Genomic DNA, 24,522 nt, shown 5'->3' with positions numbered 1-24,522 from the left:
AAAAAGTTGTTCTAGTTGGAATAATCTGTTCACAATTAAGATTGTGAAATGATTATTTCATCCTCTTATTTTTAGAACAATCTGACACTTTCTGTTAATGTTTTTCACAATGTGTAGCTCAGATGCCAAATGTGACTGTAATATGGATTATTATTATTTCTTTTTTTAACCTTTATTTAACCAGGTTAAACCTCATTGAAATATACAAAGGATTTGGCTGTCACAAATGCTGCCACAAAAAAACCACGACAGCTTCTTTCCATGTTCAAGCTCTTAAATCATTCAGGATTGTCACAAAAGCTTAATTAGTGGTCAGTTCAGACAGCTGTGGGGGGTATTTATATGCAAATATCATGACCAATGGCATTGCAATGAACATCACTGATGACGTTTAGGTGAAAAAAGAACAGAAAAAAAGAATAATAATTAAGTAATTAATTAAAATAAAAATGTTAACGAAAAGCAACGCTGGGTCTTACAGGGTTAATGGCCATGGTTTCTATCAAGATTATGTCCGTAGATAAAGAGGGACCAAGCCAAGCAGAGCCCAGTTGTAACTAAAACTCAGGATGCTTATACAGTATGGCCAGCCTGCCCTCTCATATAAAGTACAATGATGTGTAAGATATTTACAACCAATGTCAAATCTTAAGGCTGCATCGTAAGGCATCTACACACCACATCTTCAGGCATGTTGTTAATCATTGTTTAATTATGCACTCGTCTTTCCATTTAGCAAAATCACTTTCCCATCCCCACTGGCTCCAATCGTTTGCCTAATCGAATCTAAGTAAATGGAAGTGAAATGTGTCATATGACAAATGACGTCTAATGATGTCATCCAAATACAATACTTACCCAACAATATTTCCCCTTAAAGGAGTAGTTCAGGATAAAGGCCACCTGGTGGACTGCCGACCCAGATCTACTTCGTTTTAGTGTGTTGCATGCTGGATGCACTTCCGGTTTGGTCGGCCATCTTAGATGCAAAATAATTAGCGTCAATGCTAGCGAGCTAAAATTAGTCCATCGTTGCTCTAGAAAGAGCCAATGTTCCAATCGAGATCACCGGATAATCACAAAGACCTCATTTTGTCAAAACCATGGAGAGCTCCGTAGATTTAGAGTTATTCAGCTTTGTAGTCCGCCTGTATACAAGAAGTGAACGGCAGTGCACGTGCGTGAAACCTGTCTAGGATCGCTGAAGAAGGAAAGGCCAAGCAAAAAATAAATAAATAAATAAATCAGCGATCCGGTTTGATTTCAATAAAAAGCTTATCTGACGCAACGTTCCGCCAATAGCGGTTGCCGGTTGGATTCTAATTGGCGGAACGATCCGTCACGAGCAGTTAATTTATTAATTACACACCCCATGACACCTTGAATTCATAGCGATTTTTTTGTTTTTGTCACATTCTTAAGCCAATAATTGGATGACACGGCAGAGTACTAACCAATGAGCCGGTTAGGCTTGGTCGTTTAATGCGACAAAAAAAAGAAATCTCCATAAATTCAAGGCATGACGCCATGAATTTAAGGATCTTTTTTTTTGTCGCATGTACACATGTGTGTCGTGTGTAATTCATAGAAAATAAGTCATTCTTGAGGTGAACTACTCCTTTAACAATCAGTATCATCAGAATTATCAGCATACCGTTCTTTGGCTTTCTTGAGCTCTGCCTTTCTCTGTTCGTGAAGATTGAATTTGTATTCATTACTCCTCCTGCCTCCCAGATGAGTTGCTGAGGTGTTGGCACCAGCGAGGCCAGATGTTTATGAATATGAATTATGAATGATTGCATCTGTGTGCCTGGCAGGAACAATTATCATGGGCTATTTTAGTTTCCTGGTATTACGCCGCATTCAGAGTTGTCGATGGTTACCAGACCTATTGGAGAGAAAAATGTCTTTCACATGCCCCCCTCCCCCCATCCAATCTCTCTCTCTCTCTCTCTCTCTCTCTCTCCTTCTCTTTCTCCCTTTTTGTCTGTGTGTCTGTCTAGTTGGTTCTACCACAAGAGATAACATACCGTGAACGGAATAGAAAATCACCTCAAGTCCATTTGCCTAAATATAATAGTCTTAATATGCATATACTTGTGCTTCACAGGGCGAGGAGCTGGAATGTGATTTTGGGACAGAGCAGCGCTACGAAGCCTGGTGGTTGAACAGTTCCACCGTGCAGTGCACTGGAGTCACAGTAAGTAACAGTGCCACAGTCCACTGGAGTCACAGTAAGTGACAGATCCACAGTGCAATGCAGTGGCCCAGAAAAGTTCCAGCTCAGTTGTACCTCTGGAGTTATTTCTATTTACACACCATTATTAATTTTACTTTTATTTTTCTCGGGCAAGTTGACTAATAACCTATTATTATCTGGAACAGCAGCCTTGGATGAGTAATTGTAGGAGGAAAGAGGATAACACACACACACACACACACACACACACACACACACACACACACACACACACACACACACACACACACACACACACACACACACACACACACACACACACACACACAAAAACATTTTATACACACTTTATATGCCCACTTCTACCATGATAGAATGGTGCTACAAAGCCATTTCACAGGAGCTGTTAAGTATCCAGTGCCTTGACTCGTCTGACCACTGGTTCTGTGTCTGTCCATGCAGTTGTACACAACACAGTGGAGTCAGCTGTACCAGCTTGTTCTACGGAGAAGAGGATACCCTGTGAAATACATCGACAGCCCTGAGCAGTTGGAAGGTACAGTAAGATGAGGACAAGTTTGAACACTTAAGCCCTGTTTTATTTGCCGATCTACTGTATAAGCTCACGGTTGTGAGCTCATGTTAAACAAAAAGTTGACACCAACTCTTTTCAAATGGGGGTCCAAGGCCAAATACATAGCATATGTCACATATCAATTGATGTGTCTTTGACATGAAAATGTGTGAGAACTATTGCAGTAAGAGATAAGGCTGATGTAAACATCATAGTGAAAGACAGATGGATACATGTCCTCAGTGATGTTTGTGATTATGGTTCAGTTTTTCCATAATTGCTGGTAATTAGATTGTCACAAAATAGACCAAATCTTGACTAAGTTGGCCACTATCATGCCTGTCATTCCCCTTGCTTACACCTTAAAAGAAAAAGACAAAAACAAAAAAAACGATCACCCGCAGGCTTCCAGTCTCACTCTCGCTTATTATACACATTATGTATAACGACACATCATTTTGCAACAAATAAAAATTTTCCATACCACTACATTAAGCTACCGCCTAATTACACAGTAATTATCGAAGGAGCTGTAATTTGAAAAGGTTACCAAATGCTCCACCATGCATTGTTGCAAACAAAAATCCAAGCACCATAACAACAGCGCGCGGCATGTGCTGCTGACAAGCGACGGCAATGTCTCGTGTTTTTGAACTTGGCATCTCGTCCACCTCCAGTGGAGCTACAAGCCCCCATTCCACCCCCACACCCCGCTCCAGCACCAGATGCGGTGCTCGTATGCGCCATGTGTCTGCCATGTGAACGCTGCCGAAACAACAGCAACCGGGCCTTCTGCCAGACGCATTCTGCATAGTTAGTTATAGAACTGTTTCCTAGCATGCCGAGTCATCACAATCTTGCACGTTGCACAAGCATGTATACACACAAACGCACGCATATACTGTATACTGCACACATGGACACACACACACACACACACACACACACACACACACACACACACACACACACACACACACACACACACACACACACACACACATACAGGAAAGATGCACAAATTTCGGTGCGGATGCAATCTGTGCACACATGCACGATACTTTACAGATACAAATGGGTTTGCTCACTGGGAGGCTTACTGGAACGTGAACGTAATCATGTGTTTCTGCCTGGCTTTGTTCTTCTTTGCACCAGCAACTAACAGTACAGTACAGCACAGTACCTCATCTGCTGATTTATTTTTATAGCATGTCATTCTGCAGATGCTTATCCTACTTGTCCATGACACAAAGCCCATGTGGTTCAGATATTCCGTTAAAAGCAACTTGTGATTTCCCCAGCACTGTGATTTTAACCAACAAAACCAAAACTTTGGTCAACGGTGGCTGTTTTGCAATAACAACATAATCCTTCTGCTTGTTCTGTTCCACGTTCCCATGTTTCCTCACCCCCCCCCCCCCCCCTCTCTCTCTCTGTCTATATATATATATAGTGGAGGTGTACAACTGTGGGGTTGGCAGTTCCGACTGTTCCCAGTGCTGGGGCAGAGAGGACCAAGGGCATCTCTGTGGCTGGTGTGACAATGGCTGTCGACCCAGGGACGACTGTCAGCCAATCAGGGACCAGTGTCCCGCGCCAGAGATCCACAAGGTAAACACCACACGTCCACTTATGATTTCGAGCCTTCTTTCCCCTTTTAACTATTTATCCAAACCTGGCGTCCCAATGTTGGGCATGTCATTATATACAACATTATATACAACAAATTTCACAAATTGACAAAGAGTTTTGAATATAGCGAAAATACCCGATCTGCAAGTTCACAACGTGCCGCTATGTGACAGGTTAAGAGCTTGTAGATCGGAAGTATAATATAAGGCTTACGGTCAACCTCTTTCCCCTTTACTCGCCCTCACCTCTATTTGGAGGTGAATCGCGTGGTCACACACACACACACAGTGAAGTGGTGAATCATGTGGTCACATGGCGAGGCTGCACCCACACGGCCCCCTTCGGCGTCAGTTTGTCAGCTGACGGTGGGGTTTACTTTGGAGCGAGAGATTGTTTGAACAGGCTTTGGATAAAACAGTTTCAGCCTGTAACAACACACTGGCGTTGCACTGTATAGTGGTCCTCCTCCGGCCCACTCAAACCACTTTGCCCCGCAGAGACAACAGCACTGAGCTACACTGACTCAGGAGGGCATGGGAACGAGGACCATGTGTTCCGCCGTGAGTTCTGCCGCGTCTTCCGCGAGCTTGTAAACTATGTGGAAGAATATGTGTGTAGGGCCCTTTGTGCAGCTCGCCACAGGAACTGAAGCTAGAGAGTCAAGCGCCATTAGAGGTTTTGTATCTGCCGGCCACAATAATAGCAAAACCACATTTGGTCGGGAGAATTACGAGTGTTTATTTGAAGACATGGCTCGATTGCGGTCAGTAGTTACTGCCGTGCAATAACGGTAACTGGCGGGTCTGTTGGCGCTTGAAACCGTTCGCTGAACTCAACGCGACGATCATCAGCGTCGCTTTACGACTTCTGTGGTCAGGACACTGGGTCCAAACTGTAACAGTGTAACTGTGGGTGGGTGGGGGAGGGGGGTTGGGTTCAGATCAAAATCCACCGCTAGTGAAGGTTTTATCCACACCGCCATATTAGATGGTCATGGGAAGTATGGCTCAAGTGAGGCTCAATCGGGCCTAAACTTCCTGTAGATAAAGCCTGCTCTGCCCAGGAGAGCTGGAAGGACAAAGTGGGCTCACACATGTACACACACACACACACACACACACACACACACACACACACACACACACACACACACACACACACACACACTGTCACACATGCTCTCACACACACACATGCTCTGCGACTCAATAGAACCGCAATCTGTCACACAAATAGACTGTCTGGAAGTCTTACTATATTATTCTTCATCCTCTGTAGCCGTCAGCGTGCTCTGACTAACAGGATGCTGGGAGGATGACTTGTGTGTCTTACTTCTTGCGGGACTGAACTCAGCCGTTCCGAAATACCTTATGCATGGACGGGTACACGCACGCACGCGCATGCACGCTCTCCCTCTCTCTGTCTTGGTATTACTATACTTGTGAGGACATAAATATTGTAGGACATCAACTTTATAAATGTATTTTTTTGTTGTTGTTGCCATTTGTATTACCCTAGGCTGAACTTTAACCCATAACCCCTGAACCGAACCTCCAAATGCCACATTTAACCCCAACCTGAAACATTTCCTAATTTTAGCTCTAAAATAATTTTAATCATTGAAATATGAATTTCTCTTGTGAAGAGGACCAGGACATTTGTCCTCTCTGTGTCTATTTTGGCACATTTGGCCCTCACAAAACACACACACACACACACACACACACACACACACATACACACACGCACGCACGCACGCACGCACGCATGCATGTGCAGCATCCACACATCCTTTCAATAGGTGCCTCAGGAGAGGGGGTTTCAGAAAGGAAACTGGGGCTGTGGTTCTTTGGGGTATGTTGTGTGATGCAATGCTTTGGCAGCCATATTTTCCCAGAGAATCCACAGGGGTTAGAGTTACAGTCCACTCAAGTCGGAGCTCTCAGCCTCGGCAGCGGAAAGCCTCTCCTCTCCCACACTTTCACACGCACAAACCACGGCTCCTTCTGGTTACATAGTCATAATGACTAAGCACGAAGGTTAAAGGGGTGATGATGACATGTGTGTTTCACTGCCCTGCTTTGTCACATGCAATATTTATCACTAGGGTCAAGCACTGAAATGTAAATAATGCGGTGGAGTTTTGCAGCAAGCACTGTGGCAGAGGTTTTTTGTCATTCCCTTATACAGTATAATGTCACATACTGCATACTTGTGAAATCATGTATGTCCATGAACTGTTTGTCCCTCGTGGGTCTTTGAACTCTTGTCCATTGTTAAAAAATGATTTAGATTTAAGTACGTCTGAAACAGGAACTGACAAATGGTTTCTGTGAACAGAGAGAGGCCAGGAAGACATGGAGTTACAGCAGGAAGAACAAAATGACATCATTGTGAAGAAAACAAACAAATGCATTACCAACGTTCGTTACAGTAGTTCTAGCTAAGATGACAGTAATAGGAACGTTGTGTGTGATCTGTCAGAAATTCAAAGGCTGGTGATTTATATTGTTTTATTTCTGGTATCTGTCTGCAATGTACCATGGATAGTTTTGAAGAAATGTTGGCTGAGGATGTTATGAGGTACAAACCTCTACATTCCCTCTCCCGTGGGACTATGAACACAACCAAATGGCAATTAATTAATGGAGGGAAATAACACAAACTTTGTCCATTGTCTGTAGCCAGAAATGACAAAATCCCAGTGACAAATTATATCAAAGCAAACAAACAATGGAGACTCAAGTGTCAATCATTGTTCCAGAACTGTATACAGCAGTATAGGCGGGCTCTTTGTTTTGTCCTCAGAAAACTTGTTCGGTTTCTTATTTTGAAGTGAGCTGCTAGCTTTAGGGTTGGATAGAGAGAGAGGGTGGAGGAACCTATAGTATAGTGAGGAACTTTTTCCTGTTTTTGTCCTCATGTCTTCCTCCATCAGTGTGTTGCACAGGAAGTGGAGCAGTGAGAGGAAGATCAAAGTTCCGACTATATAACCTCAATTCACTATAGGCAGAAAACCACACTGTGAAGATCTAGATGGACCCCCCAAACAGGAACCTAAAGAGAGAGAGAGAGACAGAGAGATAGAGACAGAGGAGGAGAGAGTTGAGGAAATAGGGTAACCAATGGGAGTGAAGGTGGTGCGCGGAGGTATGCGAAAAGCACCGGAGGACTTTCGCACACGAGGCGGCTGACTCGTCTAGCAATTAATTTCCAGGGCAGGTAGGTACTGTAGGCGTGGGCGATCTGACAGGCGTAACGACCGCGCAAATGTCACCTTCGTGCTCGTCTCACGCACGCACATGTCCACCGGCTGCGACCTGCAGTGGGATCCATTCAAGTACACAGGCTTTGTGTTGCTCCTCGTGTGAAAAGGCCTCTGGGTTGTTGTTTCAATTGGGTTGAAGAACCCCTGATTCATGTGCCGGCCGGGAGGACTTAATCTTGATGGACGGGGTTCTCCGCCTGTAGTCCTGTGGCTCACGGACTAGTAGTCCAAACTTCAAACCATATATCTACAGTGTGTCAACCCCGGATTCTTTATCTTTTGAAACCTACGACATTGTGGCATGTTCCCAAAAGGCCTATAATTAATTGCTACCTTAATGGGGTTTTTAAAAGCTGCTGGTTTCACAGAGGCAAATTCACACATTCTCTGATGTCTCTGGAAATCAAGATCCTCTCAGAAGAGGTGTAAATGAGCTGCACGCCAGCTAACGTTAATTTCAACACCAAAGATGCTCAATGACACTGCAGACACTCAAGGTGCTATTGGACGGCTGGTGATAATAACTCACTGCTTGCTGCTGAGATGGGAGTTACTGGGTGTTGTCTATCTATATCCATACGTGCATATGCACGTGCACGTGCAGCATGTGTGTGTGTGTGAGAAAGAGAGAGAGCGAGAGAGAGAGCATAGTTACTGTATGGTATAAGAACGTGTGAATGTGTTATGATCACATGTCGTGTGTCTAGATATAGCATAAGCTTCAGGCTTGCCCGCTGCGACCAGGAAAACACTTACATCATTTCCCCTGGTCCAGATCCAACAGATACAACTGTAAGCCGCCCGGTCGGTCTCAAGCAGTTTGTTTTCTCATGATATTAAAAGTCATACATTCCCCTCCTTGTTTGAACACTTCTCACTTTAGCTCTGGAGCTAACGGGCGTTTATTTATCCCAGCTGTCACTCACTTCAGGCAATAATAAATGGAACTATTTGAATGTGTCCCCCCCTGCCCCCTGCCCTATCAACCCAGACCAAACAGCGTTGCTGTTTTCCTTCGTACGCTCAGTGTGTGATTGAGTCAGTGCGGGCTGTGGAGCCGAGGATAATAACAACACAGAGGGATCAGTCGGACATGTCCTCATCCCTACCAGGGGAAACGGTCACCCAAGAAAGGCATGCGCGGCCCCTGGGGGCCCCATGGTCTGCAGCTATCCACTATAAGCCCTAATTTATACTTTGTTGTGTGCTGACTATAAATAGTTGCTCTACAAGCTCACAATGTTGTCGCATCACTGTTGTGACTTGTGAGCTTGTTTTAGAAATATCCTTGAAATATTTTCAAAAATGTTTCCAAACTTTTTCATTTCTTTTAAACATTTAAAAAAAATGTCCCCCTGTAATGACATTGCTAAAATAGGGATGCCACAGTTAATGGGGTTAAGCTAGGTTAGCCAGTAGTACAGCTACAGCGGTTACGTAGGTGACGGTAGATTTCTGCTGCTGAAGGAGCCAGAGATCCTTATCTGGAAAGCTGTGTTTCCGTCGTCATCGGAGGGGTGACGGCCCCTCGCCTTCCACCCCCACGGCTTCCTGAGAGCACCGTGCGGAGGGGGGAAAAAAGATTCAAGAGCTGAAATGGTGCATGAGGCGGTGCGCGCATCATAAAAACAACAGGAGACATGAGAGACAGAGGAATTTGACACGGCACAAAATGGAACGGCGGTGTGTGCATTTAGCTCCCCCGTCGAAGCCCCCCCGCGCCCGTTGCTACCCCCGTCCTCTCCACACTCAATTTTGTAAATTGCCTCCCCACTCGTTCACCTCTCCTGCTCTCCCATTGCACCTCGCCTCTCTGCCACTCTCGCTCCCCGCGTCTCACGAGGGGCGCGCATGGAAGGGCCTCTCAGCCCGCTCTTCGTTAAGTAGATGCCGAGAGACTGAAGAGTCTCATGCTTAATTTATTTACACCGCCGTACGTGGACATATAATTCAGGCTTCTAGGGCTAGAGAGGGTCTGGTCTACCATGTGGGTATATATATATGCCTAAATTGTGCCATTATCAATTAGATGTCTCCCTCTGAAGAGGCACTTAAACTGGACACTCGTCTTATCTTCCATCTCTGCCCGTCATTAGCGCTAATTGTTTTCTACTTCTGAAGGGCATGCATGTCTTCACCTCCCTCTTCTCTCCATCTCTGTGCTCTCCTCCTTTTCCTCGTCCTCTTCCTCAGATCTATCCACAGAGTGGGCCCGTGGAGGGGGGCACCCTGCTGACAGTGCAGGGGAAGAATCTGGGCCGGAGGGCTGAAGCAGCGACGGTCTCCATTGGAGACGTGCCATGTTCCCTCCTGCCTGAGCGCTACACCGTCTCCGAAGAGTGAGTAACTATAGTCTCATATGACCCATAATTTGGCTACTTAGTTTTCATCAAGGGAAGCTGCTCAGATTTGGGATGTTAGCATATTAAACATGTAAATGTGTGCATTTTTCTGTAATTTATGGACAAATCTTAAAAAGTTAGTGATCTCAGCCGTGTAGAAATGTGCACACACATGCCCGGCCTGCACACACTCACGCACTCACATGCACGCACGCACTCACATGCACGCACGCACGCAGCCACGCACGCACGCACGCATACACGCATACACATAACACACACACACACACACACACACACACACACACACACATGGTACCTCTTTGAGCTAGGAGCTAAATATACTGTGATTGGTATTTCACATGTCATTGGACAATTTTATAATGTAAAGCAAATTACATACAGACCACTTTTCAACAAGTGCCGACAATTTTCTCCAGTAATAACATTCATATCGTTTGAAACCATATGCAGATAATTTGGTGAGGCTACCGAATGTACGTAGTGCGGTTTGCACAAATTCATCAGGCTTTTCACAAATATTATTATGCAGCGCACTTCCCTCGCTCCCTCCCCGCCAGGGACCATAACACTGTCACCATGGAGACAGCAGTACCGCGGTTTGACACCTGCACACGGTGTCTGGGCGGTGGAAAGCTGTAATTCTAGAACTACATCCAAACTTCCATTCCAATATCTGTTTTGTTCATGTTCATCTGGTCCCGCTCCGCTGAAACCAATCACAGTTTTTTATGCCTGATTTATATTTGATTCCGTGCCTGTGTCGTGCACTGAAAATAACCGACCTACAACATCGCAAAGCATTACCCCGCAATGCTTTGTGATCGTGTAGATCGGCTATTTTTGTAGCGCGACACCGCCACGCAACTGAGTATAAACAGGCCTTTAGAATTCAGAGCAGTTCTGAGTTTGACCTGCAGGTCTTTCCTGTCACCGTGGCTTCCTTGACACATTTTCCCGCACGTGCACGCACGCGCGCACACACTCACACACACACAAACAGCGAATAACGTTTCACTCCTGGGGATGATCTCATCTTGCATCGTCATCCCTCATTGGCTCCCCAACCTGGTTGTTATGACAGCAATGCCATATCCTCGGTGCGGGAAGCGGCGCTGAAAAATCAAAACACGTCAGTGTGGCTGACAGCAGGCATGCACAAACATGCACAGACACACATGCACGCGCACCCACGCACACACCTGCACGTGTGACCTCAGCAGCCAGGGCTGTTGAGACAGGTGCACGTGGGGGTGAAGGGTCACAGCTGTGTGGACAGAGGACAGTGTGCAGCCCTGGAGAGAACCAGAGCCCACAGTCCTAATATGTCACCGCTCTAATTAATGGCATCGTCAAGCACGACGCGCCTCATTGGCTGTGAGTACGTACGTGCACTTCTGCGGATACTTTACACTCAAGTCCTCCAAGTTGCCCACGGCCCCATCAATCTCGGTCGCAGCTCAAGTGTCTTCTGTAAGGACCAAACTCACGCCCACGTGCTCAGAGTAACATCCCTCGGTGCTAATGCAACCCATCTGTAACTCTGAGACCGTGCAAATGTAGCCAGATGGACCCGCAAGGACCCAATGTATCTAAAGTAACGGGTCCATTTGTACAGTTTTAGATTTTAAATCGAGCTGCACAGAGTTGTTGATTATTCTCATCATCCGCTCGCTGAAAAGATCAACAGGTGACTCTCACTGTAGCCCATCTTGTTCGTTCTTTTCATTGGTTCAATTGTTATAAAATCCACAGACACTGAGCAGTTGAGACGAATAACCATGTAAGTCCATACTAATGATCCATAATGTACAAATCATGGATAAGGGTTCAGGACAGAGGCCTTTTCGGAGAATATGGACTTAGATTATTCGTTAGTTAGTTATTCGTCTCAACTGTTCTTAACCACTTAAACTTCCGGCAAGTGAATTTATAAAAAACAATTAATAGTGAAATTGTTGAAATATGGATATAATGAGGTTTCTTTCCGACAGTGGCAACATATTATCTATGTGCTGTGGGGAGGTGCTCTCTAACTGTCTATCTTTAACACAGACTAGCTGGAATGCAGGCTGAGGGTCAGTCAGGACTCCTGCTGGGAGACTGGAGCATTGTGTCCTTTGCCCGCGATCACACTGCGTCAACATCACACTTAATACCTCCCGCACGCGCGCACACACACACACACACACACACACACACACACACACACACACACAGGCCAGTCTACTGTACAAAGATATACTGACCTCTCCGGAGAGTCTCTGTATTAATAGCTGCTTTGTAATACTAATGACTCTTAAAGGGCAACATTGCTGAATTTTTTACTGAATCTTGAACCTGAAACGTAGTTCTTTTAAGTTGGGCATTGTCTGTGCTGGGAGAAAGTAGATTTTTATAGGATTTTTCAACAAGGCTGTTTTTGAATAACACTGCATGTGGCGCACGCACGCACGCACGCACACACACACGCACACACACACGCACACACACACACACACACACACACACACACACACACACACACACACACACAGATACTGTAAATCATACACAACACTCAAAGTTTACAACTCTGCATGCACACACTTGCACTCAAAGGACCACAAGGGAAATAAGCTCTTAAGCTTTATTGTGTTCTTTTCCTTTTGAGAGATATGTGCCGTAAAATACATTATGTTAATGCGTGTGCATTTTGTCAATGTTGTGAGAAACAGATGCCAGATGTCAATCTATCAATTGTAAGTCTTACTGTCCATAATGTATGTGCGTAGATATTATTCAGTTTAAAACATATTACTTGTATTTGCAATTTCCATGCTAACACAATACATGCGATATTCATTAGTAAATTGGAACAGTATGTTGTGACAAAAGATGCTTGTGTGTTTTAACAAAAAAAATAAAAGAAAGGCATCTTCGATCCAGTTCTTTGAACTGGGTCATCTGGACCTGAGCTGGTCTCCAAACCAACCCCACTTACATAATAATCAGCCCAACCCAGCCCAGCCCATCCCGGTCTGACCCGGTGTCTTGGACCGTCTCGTTTTATGTCCCGCCCAGTCTCTAGGGGCGAAACACAGCTCCTCCACATATGTGAGGATTTAAACCCCTCATCAGAGGCGCAAGGCCTCTTGTCAATCACCAGCTAGCGCTGTAAACCGCTGGCTCGCATTTATGGCCATCTTTAGCATGAGACACCTGACTAAATAAACCAACAGCGTGTGTCGAGCTGGGAGGTGATGGTGTGCTGTGTTGTAGGTTGCGTCCCCCCCCCCTCAAGTCTGATTTATACTTGGTTAAGGGTTTCCCCCCCCCACATACCTCCGTCTGATTTATTGGTTGCACATTGTGTCTACCACCATCTACAAGCTCACAACGAGCCACGCTGTGACGCATTGTGAGCTTGTAGATCAGCGGTGCGAAATACTGTACCGTCTAATTATAACTCAGGCGATCATGGTGCCTCCACGTCACATTATGATTAATAATACAGACAATGGCACAAGGCCTAATCACAGCCAGGAGGTGAGAGGACAACCTTTAATCTCTGCTGTGGTTTGGCACATCTGGTCCGAGGAGCTTTGAACTTCACATCCTCTAATATCTGACGCCTCCGATGATTGGATTCCATATGTAAGTGGAATGCGCTTTGATGGATCGACCCCAGAACATGGATTATCGACCCTCACTGGTACTACTTGTACTTGCATTGTTTAGTCTTGAAGTGTGCTGTCTTTTGTAATGTTTATTGCCTTTTGTGTAATTCAAATGTGCTGTTTTCTGTTTTCTCCCAGACTGGTGTGTGTGACTGGGAGGTCCGGCTATGAGATGATGGATGCTGTCCAAGTGACTGTCGACCAGGCCTTAATGGGGACGTCAAAGGAACCTTACTCATATTTAGTGAGTTGCACTCCCACAGTCTGTCCGGTTGTCTCCGTCCGTCCGGCCGTCCGTCTCTCCCTCCGCATTCTTCTCTCCTCTGTCTACATGTCTTTGCTCCTTGTTCCGCAGCGGGAGAGCCGTCCCAATGTGTCGGTTGAGTGTTAGCAGATGTGTTTTATGATATTCAGGAATGCGAGTGTGTGGGAATCTTCAAACACTGATGAAGAACTGCAACTTAAGCACTATTGTCGTTCAGACCCGGCTGCCAGCAAAAACAAATATGGCCGCCTCGTTGCGATGTTCCCTCCTCTGAATTCATTATTGGCGGAGGCAAAAGCAAGCCAGCATTGTGTTAATTGACCCTCGACCCACACAGGCTCCCCTTGGACCAAGACTGTGCGGCCAGTGGAAATACCATTCTTAAGCCTTTTGTTTCTTTTTGTTTACGGACAAAGAGGGTTCTTCATACTTCATCTGGAGAGCTTGATAATTTCGCCGGCTATCTTAAAGAAAAGAAGGGATTTGCCGGTGAGTCATCTGGCGGAGGGATCACTATGGTCTCATGAAGCCTTCTCCAAAACCATCGGAGATGAACAAAATAAATCCAAAACAACAAACATGGTTGTTATGGGAACTCCTCTCGGGATAGCCTGGCTCCGAGCTGCTCATGCTTCATTTAGACTCTGCAGTACAACGGCGTTGTGCAACCAATACCACATGATAGACGATCTACAGATGTACAAGCTCACAACAGCAGATCTGAACACAATGCGTACCGAGCATGTAGATCGGCTATTGGTTGACACCTCGCCGCGCAGGGTTCTCGCCACGCAATACGAACAAAGCAACAAAGTATAAATCAGGCTTCAGCGCGAGAACGTGTTTTCCACGTATAGTGCGAGGGGGGGATGGGTGACAACGGAACAGAACGCTGGGTGGGGGGGATTTTGGATCCGAGCGGAGACAGGATATGTGTCTCCAACTGCACCTCCTTCCTTGAACCTTGGGCCGGAAACATCTGCCTCCTTACGCCCACTCAGACTCGTACACACACACACACACGCACACACACACACACACACACACACACACACACACACACACACACGCATGCACGCACGTGTGCGCACACATACATACACACACACACACACACACACACACACACACACACACACACATAAACAAACGGACGGACAGACAATAGGCCTCCCCATCCGTGCATACAGAGGAAGTGAGTGCTGTCAGTGAGGATAGGAGGTCTCCCTGGAGGTGAGTTTCATGGAGGCTAGAGAGTCTCTGGAATGCTGATGGTGCTGTAGGTGTTGGACATGGATATTCATGTTCGCCTTAGTCCGTTTGTTCCTACGTGTCAGCGTATATTAGGTGTGTATACGGTATGCGTATCTTGTTGTGTGTGTGTGTGTGTGCGTGTGCGTGTGTGTGCGTGTGCATGTGGGGCGGGACTTGTTTCTAGCCCAAAGTACACTGTAAAATCTAGAGTGTTAATTTAACCCTGCATTTGGAAGGAATGCACCCTTGACGGTTCATGTTTACACTTTCAAGTTTCAACGTACTGTGGATTTGACAGTGAAGCTGTCCGGTATGCGAAGGCCTAAAGGGCGTTTAGATTCAGCCGCTCTAGCCACTAATGTACTGCAGGCTGCACTTTCTTCACAGCTTTCCTCACTAATTTACCGTTATAGTCAGCATGCTGTCTCAGCCAAACTAAAAAAGAAAATAAAGAAACAAGATATAAATTATGTGCAGGATATGTTGCGCGTGGCTTTGAATTGTCAGTTTTATGTCAAGAAGTGCACTATAAAGCATAAATTACTGTTTGTGTTTTTTTTTCTTCTTTTTTCCCCCCTTTCTTTTGGAGGGGGGTTACGAGTGAACACTGCCTTTTTCCCATGACATAAGCTGTCACAGACCGCACATAATAAATCCGTCTTCTATGTCTTGATCATCGTGTTTCTGCCATCTGGGTCTCCAGGTCCCCAAGCTGTCGTCCATGAAGCCTGAGAAGGGCTCCCGTGCTGGGGGGACCAGAGTGACCATCCAAGGGGAGCACCTGGACATTGGCTCTGAAGTCAGAGTAATGGTCAATGGCACCCAGGAATGCAACATCATAATGTGAGTGCTGCTGTAATAATTACGATAGAGACAACAAATATAACTTGAAAAGAGACATCATCTCATAAACACTATACTGTATGAAAAAGGCCTTAAGATAAACATACTTTTCAAGGAAAATAGGATACAGATTTACTTTTCACTTGCCAGAGGCAGTGAGTTCCACAGCCAAGGCAGCAAAGTCAGCAAAGTCCAGGTCATTTGATAGAGGGATCTCAGGCTGTGTTGTGTTCAGGATTGTAGGGGACTATACATTTCAAATGTACCTAGGAGCCTGATCCTGTAAAAAGCTTTAAATGTTATCTGTAAAATCTGCACCACTTAATATGACATGTTAAGAGTTCAGACAACCTGCAAATTCCAGAGGTTCAAGTGCAGAGGGCCAGGAAAGACACCCATTAAAATGCTTTCTGCTACTTATTCCTAATCCCTAGCTGTTTACTCTTTGTTATCTCTTTTTCTGTATCTGTCTGTGTTTCATAATTGCGGTACTATGACAACTTAATGTCCCCTGTGGCCGAGGATATCCATCCGTCTATTACACTGTGTTGACTGGGGTCCCCCTAGGGGTCAATACTGGGTCCCCTCATGTTTTCCCTCAACACTAAATCTCTTTGCCGGAAACTGCCGATCTACAAGCTCACTCACCACACATTTGCAACACGTTGTGAACTGTATAGATCTGCAATTTTTTGCCAAATGTTCGCTGAATGTTTGCCTCTTTGAGCAGAATGTTCACATATGACGTGCAACGCTAGGGTTCATGTGGTTTCAATCTATTCTAAAACCCCCGGCCAACCAGTGCAGAGAGAGCCAAGAGCAGATAACAGTAGTTATCTGTTGTGGTCGCCTGTGGCTTAAAATGTGAGTGCACTTCATGCAGATGCTTGTGCACAAAACACAAGTTGTTTACACACTGTAGGGACCTCTATGAAGCATTTTGTTTAATAAACTCCCAAACAGTCATCCTTTAGACTCATAAGGGGGTCATTGTGACGGAACTTCTGTGCTACGAGAAATCATGTTGCAGCTGCGGTCCTGTGATTACTGTATGTTTACCGCTCGTGTTCCAGGCAAACAGATGACACCATCGAGTGCACCATGCCTGCAGCCGCGCACACACAGACGGAGCCGGTGAGCGTGTGCGTGGAGTTTGAAAACATTCCCTGTCAGAGCGCCGAGCTCAGCACAACCTACACCTACGAGAAGAACCCCCACGTCAGCTTCATCAAACCCAAAAAGAGCTACCTCAGGTACACGCGCACGCACACACACACACACACACACACACGCACACGCACACACACACACACACACACACACACACACACACACACACACGCACACACACATTTATATTACTATACTTGTGAGGACATAAAGAATTTAGGATGGCACTTTAATAAATGCCTCTTTACACATTTTTGCCTCTTTCTTTACCCTAATGCTAGTACTACTGATATCAGACAATCTGCAAGCTCACAATGCATTGTGCTGCGCTGCATTGACATGTTGTAGATAAGCGTGCGACACTGGCACAAAACTAAGTATAAATCAGGTATAATTCTAAACCCATAAGCCCCAATTCTAACCTCTGAACCCCTAATCCTAACCATAATTCCAATCTGAATATTTTCCCAATAAAAAAAAGAAGAAAACCAGAAAACAATGATTTCTCTTCTTAGGACCAGGAAATTTGTCCTGTCTATTTCAAGTATGGTACTACAAGAACACACACGCAGTCACGCACGTGCACTCACATGCACGTGTACACGCACACACGCATGCACGCACACACGCACAAACACACACACACACACACACACACGCACACGCACACACGTGCGTGCGTGCAGACCGAAACCAAACATCTCCTAAACATCCCTACTTAAATGTCTTTGCGGTTGGTTCCCTCCCAGAGTGAATGACATAAGCTGCTCCAATAATGTGTTCCTGATGTGGCGTCTTCTACAGGCCTATCTCCTAAACAGTGAGATTCCAGGCTCCGGTATTCAGTGGTGGACAAAAGTATTAGAAATACCACAATGCAGAAATACTGCCGTAGTAAGTCCCGTATTCAGACTTGAGTAAAAGTACAAACGTATTTCCCTCAGAATATACTTACAGTACAAATAAAAGTACCCAAATATATATTTATATTATATTTAGTTATGTAATAATCTAAATATACAAAGTTAATTGTGAACAGCCAGCTAGGCCTGGAATCATTTTAGGTGACAGGCCACTTGGCCTTTGATGTTGCAATTGTTTTGAGGTCACAAAGAAGTTGTTTTGTAGTCCATCAAATAAAACAATGATTTTAAGGAATAAAGAAATGAAAATAAATGAATATGGTATTACCAATATTATGATTCACCTCCTCTGAGTTAAAGTTCACACATTCTCAGCCCTGGACTAGTTTGAAGATGAGGAAAGTGGGGGTGGGGTTTGAGTGTATATATAAGTATACAGTATGCAAGTAATGTAAAAGTATCTCAAAAAGAGTAAATACTTGAGTAAATTAACCTTATTACTTTCCATCACTGCTGGTACTAATATCTTCTAAACGTCATTGCATGTGTGAGACACGTTTCCAGGAATAGGAGGGAGCCTTTGATAGGCATGTGTGCACTCTGCTTACAGCAGAGCTATGTAGTGTGGTGTATCTAATTAAACAATGCATGCACTTCAACTATTTGGCTGCAGTGCATGTGTGTGTGCGACTGTGCGTGTGACGTGTGTGTTTGTTTTTGTGTGTGCAATGCATCTCTGTCACACTGTTCGTTTTACTTTAACCTGTGCTGTTATTGTCTCCCTGCCATTATGGTTGCTTGTTGTTGTATGCGAGCATGTGTGGTGGTTGTAATAACCATTGTTATGGGTGTGTTTTTGTGTGTGTGCGTGCGTGTTCTAGTGGTGGCAGGACCATCACAGTTACAGGTCAGGCCTTTGACCTGGTGCAGAGTGTGACCATGGACGTGCGCGACATTGGACAGACAGTGAGTCACTGCAAGATTCATTAGAATGTGAACTGGTTGACACTTTCGCCCGTATCTGCACAAGATGATGAGTGATGCCATGCAGTCTGTTGTACAGTATACCGCTGCGGTCGTAAATGAATGCCCTACTTTAGTTTGACTACAATGTTGTGCAAAAGTAGCATAAGTAGCGCAATATCGTAAATAGCTTTTTGCTACTTTTGAAAAACGTTGAAAGTGAACGTGGTTAAGTGTGTCTGTGTCTGTGGCAAAAACATTACTTCATTGGATCCATTTCCTGAAAAGTAACAGTTTGGACATCCAAGGTTTTACACCCGACAGCAACGATATGCTGTTGTACACCTGGCAATAATCTTAAAGGCATAATGCTGTAAAGTGAACAGCATGATGAATGGAACAATGATGCAATGCACTTGGCAGTGCCGGACAGAAACATGGACATGTTTCTTCTGTCTCAACATGAAGTGGAACATGTCTATTGTGAATATTCTCGCCGTGATAAGCGATAGATCCAGGGCCAATGGCAGGAGCCTTTATCACAGAGAATAAAGTGTGATTTATATACTAGCTACTCTGTAAGCTCGCCAAAAAGAGCCAATCTACAGGCTAACATAACAGCCCCTGTTGCGTCAGAGCTAAAATCCATACGTTTAGTAAGAGACATAATTGCAACTTTAACGACCGGAATTCGAACACACGGGTGTCTCCCACGGGAAACAAAACTTTAAACTCTCATCCAAGTGAACATCTTGGCGAGGGGAGATAGTGGGCTTACGTGCTTCAGTCAGGGCTATCTGCCAACCATTGGGGTTATCAGCTTCAAACTTGGCTACTTGATACAATGAGAAGCGTCTAAATGTCTCAGTGGAAGAGCAGAGAGACCACCTTCAACCACTGCAGATGTACTCGTTATATTGTATTAAAATACTCTAAAACATTGGTTCTCAATATTTTCTGAATTTAAAATCTCAAAAGCATTCGTGGCCCAACCATCTACTGTATGACCACTTAAGTGGTCAGATGGGTGTGCTGCGTGCATTTCCAGAGCATGTTGCTTTAATTAGAATTTCTCAAGATTTTACCTTTATTTGACACTTTATTTTAATGTAATATTATCATTAACATCTTAATTATTAGTTATTTGGGGGTCCAATTGCAGTGTCCTCACTGCTACCCGGCCCACGTGTTGAGAATCACTGCTCTAAAATACACACTGGTTAAATTAGCCTTACTACCTCCCCCTGGCCAGCCTGATGGAGGGGGAAGGAACTGGTCGGAATAACGTCTTCCTTCCATGCGTTATGTCCGGCCGGGGAAACTCCCCCCCCCCCTGTCAGGTGAAAAGAAGCATGGACTCCTCATGCATAGACGGTAGCATGATATCAGTCCGCTGCCCCCCCCCCCCCCCAGGTTGGCAGAGGAAGTGTAGCGCCCAGGATTACATTAGATAATTGACACTGGGTGAAAATATGGGATGCAAAATCGTGGGAAAAATGTAGAAAGAAAAAAATAAGAAAAATTGCCTTTAATTCTTGACTCATTCTATTATTCCTTTGAGTACAATGGAATGGAAACAAACCCCTGGGCTTGTTTCTCTTATCTTTTTAGCATAACGTTTGACTGTACTCCCTGTACTGTTAACAATCTGACTGTACTCCCTGTACTGTTAACAATCTTGTTAGGTTCCCAAACCTTTTTGCCAGCTTCGTGCCACGTTGTGAGCTTGTAGATCGGCTCACTACTTCTTAAACATTTGTTTTCAAATGTATGGATTTTCTTTGATTTCTTCATGAAATTACAAAAAAATTATTTCATAAACAATTTAGCTTTTTTTTGGGAAAGTGTTTTAAAATAATAATCCAAAAGAAAATGTAGGAAACAAAAAATAAAGGGGACTCATAAAAATGTGTCCGCAACTCACAAATGGGTCCCAACCCAGCCAGTGTTTGGGAACCACTGCAATCAATCAATCAATCATCAGCCAACACAAGTTGCGGCGTATTTTCCATTGTTCTCCGTCTGCGTCTCTCCAGGCCTGCACGGTGCACTCGCCCTCCATGATCACCTGCTCCTCGCCGCCCGCCAGCCAGTCTCAGCTGGCGCCGCTGCTGTTCTTCCTGAACGGCGTGCTCTACACGGGCGACAGCCCCGCCTTCTACGACGGCGAGCCGGGCGAGGAGGAGGACGAGCCCCACGGCGGCCACTTCCTGCTGGAGTACGTGGAGGACCCGCAGTTCTTCACCTCCAACCATTACATCAAGCACCACTCCGGAGAGGACGGGCTCACCCTCATCATCACCGTGAGTCACTCCCCATCCAGTCAGACGTTAGGGCGGGGGCAGGGGGAGGGGCACGGAGGCCACGGTGTGAGGGCAGGATGTAAATGAGCTTTCGGCTATTTCTGGTACGACCGTCATTGTCAGTGGTGGAAATTAACTAAGTGCATTTACTGTAAGTACTGTACTTGAGTACAATACAGACATATTTTCATTGAGTATATACGTTGTTCAATATGTTATACTTTAGCTAATTGTTAGATTTAGATGATTATCACAATCACAAAGCATACAGCAACCAATTAAGCTCTATTTTACAGTTACAGTAGTCTGTTTGTAAACAGCCAGTCGAGCCTGTTCGAGCTGATATCAGAATTATTTTGTTCTGTTACTCAAGTGGGATGTACTTATTGTACTATACGCACATTAGACACACCAACGGACCGACATGCGGAAACAATGGTCGGACATGCGGTCGGACATGCGCTGCTCCCGGGTGCAGGCTTTAGTTCCGACATATTATTGATCCGAAACCTCAATCCTAACCTAACCCTAACCGCAAGCACGGGAGCAGCGCATGTTGGACCATCGCTTTTTCGCATCGCATCGCATGTCCCCCCGCTTCGGATCTTCGGTGTGTCGGAAAAGCGTGCGCATCCCCGCTGCTCCCGTGCTTGCGGTCAGGGTTAGGTTAGGGTTTGAGGTATAGGTTGTCGGTCTAATGACAGTCGGACCAATAGTATGTCTAAACTAAAGCCTGTACTCACTCAAGTAAGTACATTTCGGAATACAATACTTCTACTCAAAACACATACTGTATATAGCCGCAGAGTATTTCTATATTGTTTTACTTTTAAAACATTAGAGTACTTTTTCCACCACTGGGTTATTGTGCATAGTCCCGGTCAACTAAACAAGCAAAAGCCAGATCTCAGTCTTTATCTTCCACGCTCCCCATAACAGCGGTGACAGACTGCTCCGTCTATGACTAACAGTCATGGCTGAATGCCTTTCTATTCTTATTCATACAACACAGACGCACATAAACAACCACATCAAAGCCTCCGTCACCCTGGAACCTGTAGCGTTGTGAGGGAGGCGGGGCCCACAACGCCAGCCCTGTCAGCCAGGCTCAGTGGGAGGTCCCGTCGCTGCGTTCTAGCTGATCTAAGCACCTGTCTCCATGGATTTTGTCATGCCGGATAGGGGTCCTGGCTATAAAACTGTACAACATGAACATGGCATGGAAGTGGCTTTGAACATTGCACGGCTTCTTCTGTGTGTGTGTGTGTGTGTGTGTGTGTGTGTGTGTGTGTGTGTGTGTGTGTGTGTGTGTGTGTGTGCGCTTGCGCGTGATAATATAATTTGAGAAAATTATGATCGCAATTTTCCTGGTCCTCACAAGAGAAATGGTTGTTTTATGGTTAAAAAATGGGAAATAGGAATTGACATTTAGAGGTTGGTTGGTATTGTAGGGGTTAGGTTTGATATATAACTTGAGCCGCGAGCCACTGCCGTTCACCGAAAATACTTAGCTCACTGTCACAGCTCATAAAAATGACCTTCATAAAAATTGCATTCATAAAATCGCCATCCTAAAATATTGAAGTCCTCACAAGCTCAGTAACATAGACGTGTGTGTGTGCGTGCGTGCGTGTGCATGCCAGGAAGAGGCCTCCTCATACAGGAACTGCTGTCTCAGCCCATCTGCATTGGGCGCAGACACTTTTGTTGTTTCCTGTTTTTTGTAGGAAGGTGGATTCCACTCATGGTGGACCTGAAGGGAGAAGCAGATCTTCAGCTGACTGGGTGTGTGGGTGGGGTGCTGGAGAGAATGTGTGTTTGTTTAATGGGGAGCTGTTTTTTTAGCCAGTTCCTATATTAAGACGCTGAGCTGGAATGTGGGTGGGTTTCTTGTTTGCTTTCATCCTGTTTTGTCCTGTAGAATTTCATTGTCGTTCTTTTGTGCGGGAAATGTTGTAATGAGACGCATGGCAGGTTTATATGTGGTTTTATAGACTAGAGCTTCCTCGCGCACAGAATCAGTGGTATAATGGTAATATTATGTTATAATCCTGTTTGCACTATACGCGTGCGTGTGCGCGCGTGTGCACGCATGTTTGTGTGTTTGTGTGTGTTTGTGTGTGTGTGTGTGTGTGTGTGTGTGTGTGTGCGTGTGTGTGTGTGTGTGTGTGTGTGTGTGTGTGTGTGTGTGTGTGCGCGTGCGTTAGGAAGTTTTTGTTGACAAAGACCCAGGGGTGGCATCCTGCATTAGGGACTGGAAAGAGCCCTCAGGGTATAATCACAGAGCGGAAGTACGCAGGGGATGAACACACACACACACACACACACACACACACGCACGCACGCACGCACGCACGCACGCACGCACGCACGCACGCATGCACACACGCACACACACACACACACACACACACACACACACACACACTACGCCTGCATTTGTCATTGACATTTCATAATCTTAAGCCTGGCACATGTAGAACAACACATGCGCAGCCACACGCATGCACACACGCACACCCGCACAACATGACATACGGTACATACCGTACCTGGACATGATGTCTGCCATGCGGTCAGGCAGCCCTGAACCTTACACATGCTTTTCATTGTCACTTGTTGCCAAGAATATACGCCACAGCTCCAAATCCCATCTCTGTCGCTCAGATCAAAATGTATTTCGGTTTTGGGGACACAGGAAAACAAATCCTTGGTGTTAATTTCCCAGACTCTTTCGGGTCCGTTTGTAACCGCGACTGACAGAGAGCCCCGGGGTTGTGGGTTCCACTTCGACTTCTGTTTAAGGGTGCTGACAATGTCTTATTTTGGGGCGCGGAAGGCAGTGACGGCTGTCAGCGGGGTTTGTTGCAGTAGAATGTTCCCTGGCCGTGTTTGCTGCTTTAAGCTGAACTCTAGCCCAAAACTGGATGAATTCCGTTCTGGGCTCCTCAGCGAGACAGCTGTGTGACAAGCCTGCCTCTAGCTCTCCCTGCTGAGTTGTTATTGTGTGTGTGTGTGTGTGTGTGTGTGTGTGTGTGTGTGTGTGTGTGTGTGTGTGTGTGTGTGTGTGTGTGTGTGTGTGTGTGTGTGTGTGTGAGACTGTGTGTGTGTGTGTGTGTGTGTGTGTGTGTGTGTGTGTTACTATAATTGTGAGGGCCAAATGTC

The 24,522-nt window shown here is 45.4% G+C and overlaps 1 protein-coding gene across 1 annotated transcript in view; it reads left to right on the top strand.

The window, feature by feature from the left end:
* Positions 1–24,522, top strand: part of plxnd1 (plexin D1) — a 118,835-nt gene that overhangs the window by 50,437 nt on the left and 43,876 nt on the right. The window contains exons 10-18 of the mRNA XM_080763221.1: positions 2,111–2,200; positions 2,663–2,756; positions 4,228–4,385; positions 9,868–10,013; positions 13,835–13,940; positions 15,919–16,058; positions 17,132–17,311; positions 18,973–19,057; positions 21,091–21,357. Of these exons, the coding sequence (XP_080619347.1) occupies positions 2,111–2,200; positions 2,663–2,756; positions 4,228–4,385; positions 9,868–10,013; positions 13,835–13,940; positions 15,919–16,058; positions 17,132–17,311; positions 18,973–19,057; positions 21,091–21,357 (1,266 nt within the window). The remainder of the gene's footprint in view (positions 1–2,110; positions 2,201–2,662; positions 2,757–4,227; positions 4,386–9,867; positions 10,014–13,834; positions 13,941–15,918; positions 16,059–17,131; positions 17,312–18,972; positions 19,058–21,090; positions 21,358–24,522) is intronic.

The sequence above is a fragment of the Protomyctophum bolini genome (genome assembly GCF_963924005.1).
Source record: "Protomyctophum bolini genome assembly, chromosome: 5".
Lineage (NCBI taxonomy): Eukaryota > Metazoa > Chordata > Actinopteri > Myctophiformes > Myctophidae > Protomyctophum > Protomyctophum bolini.
The sequence above is the reverse complement of the archived record's forward strand: the minus strand, read 5'-3'. Positions and strand labels throughout refer to the sequence as shown.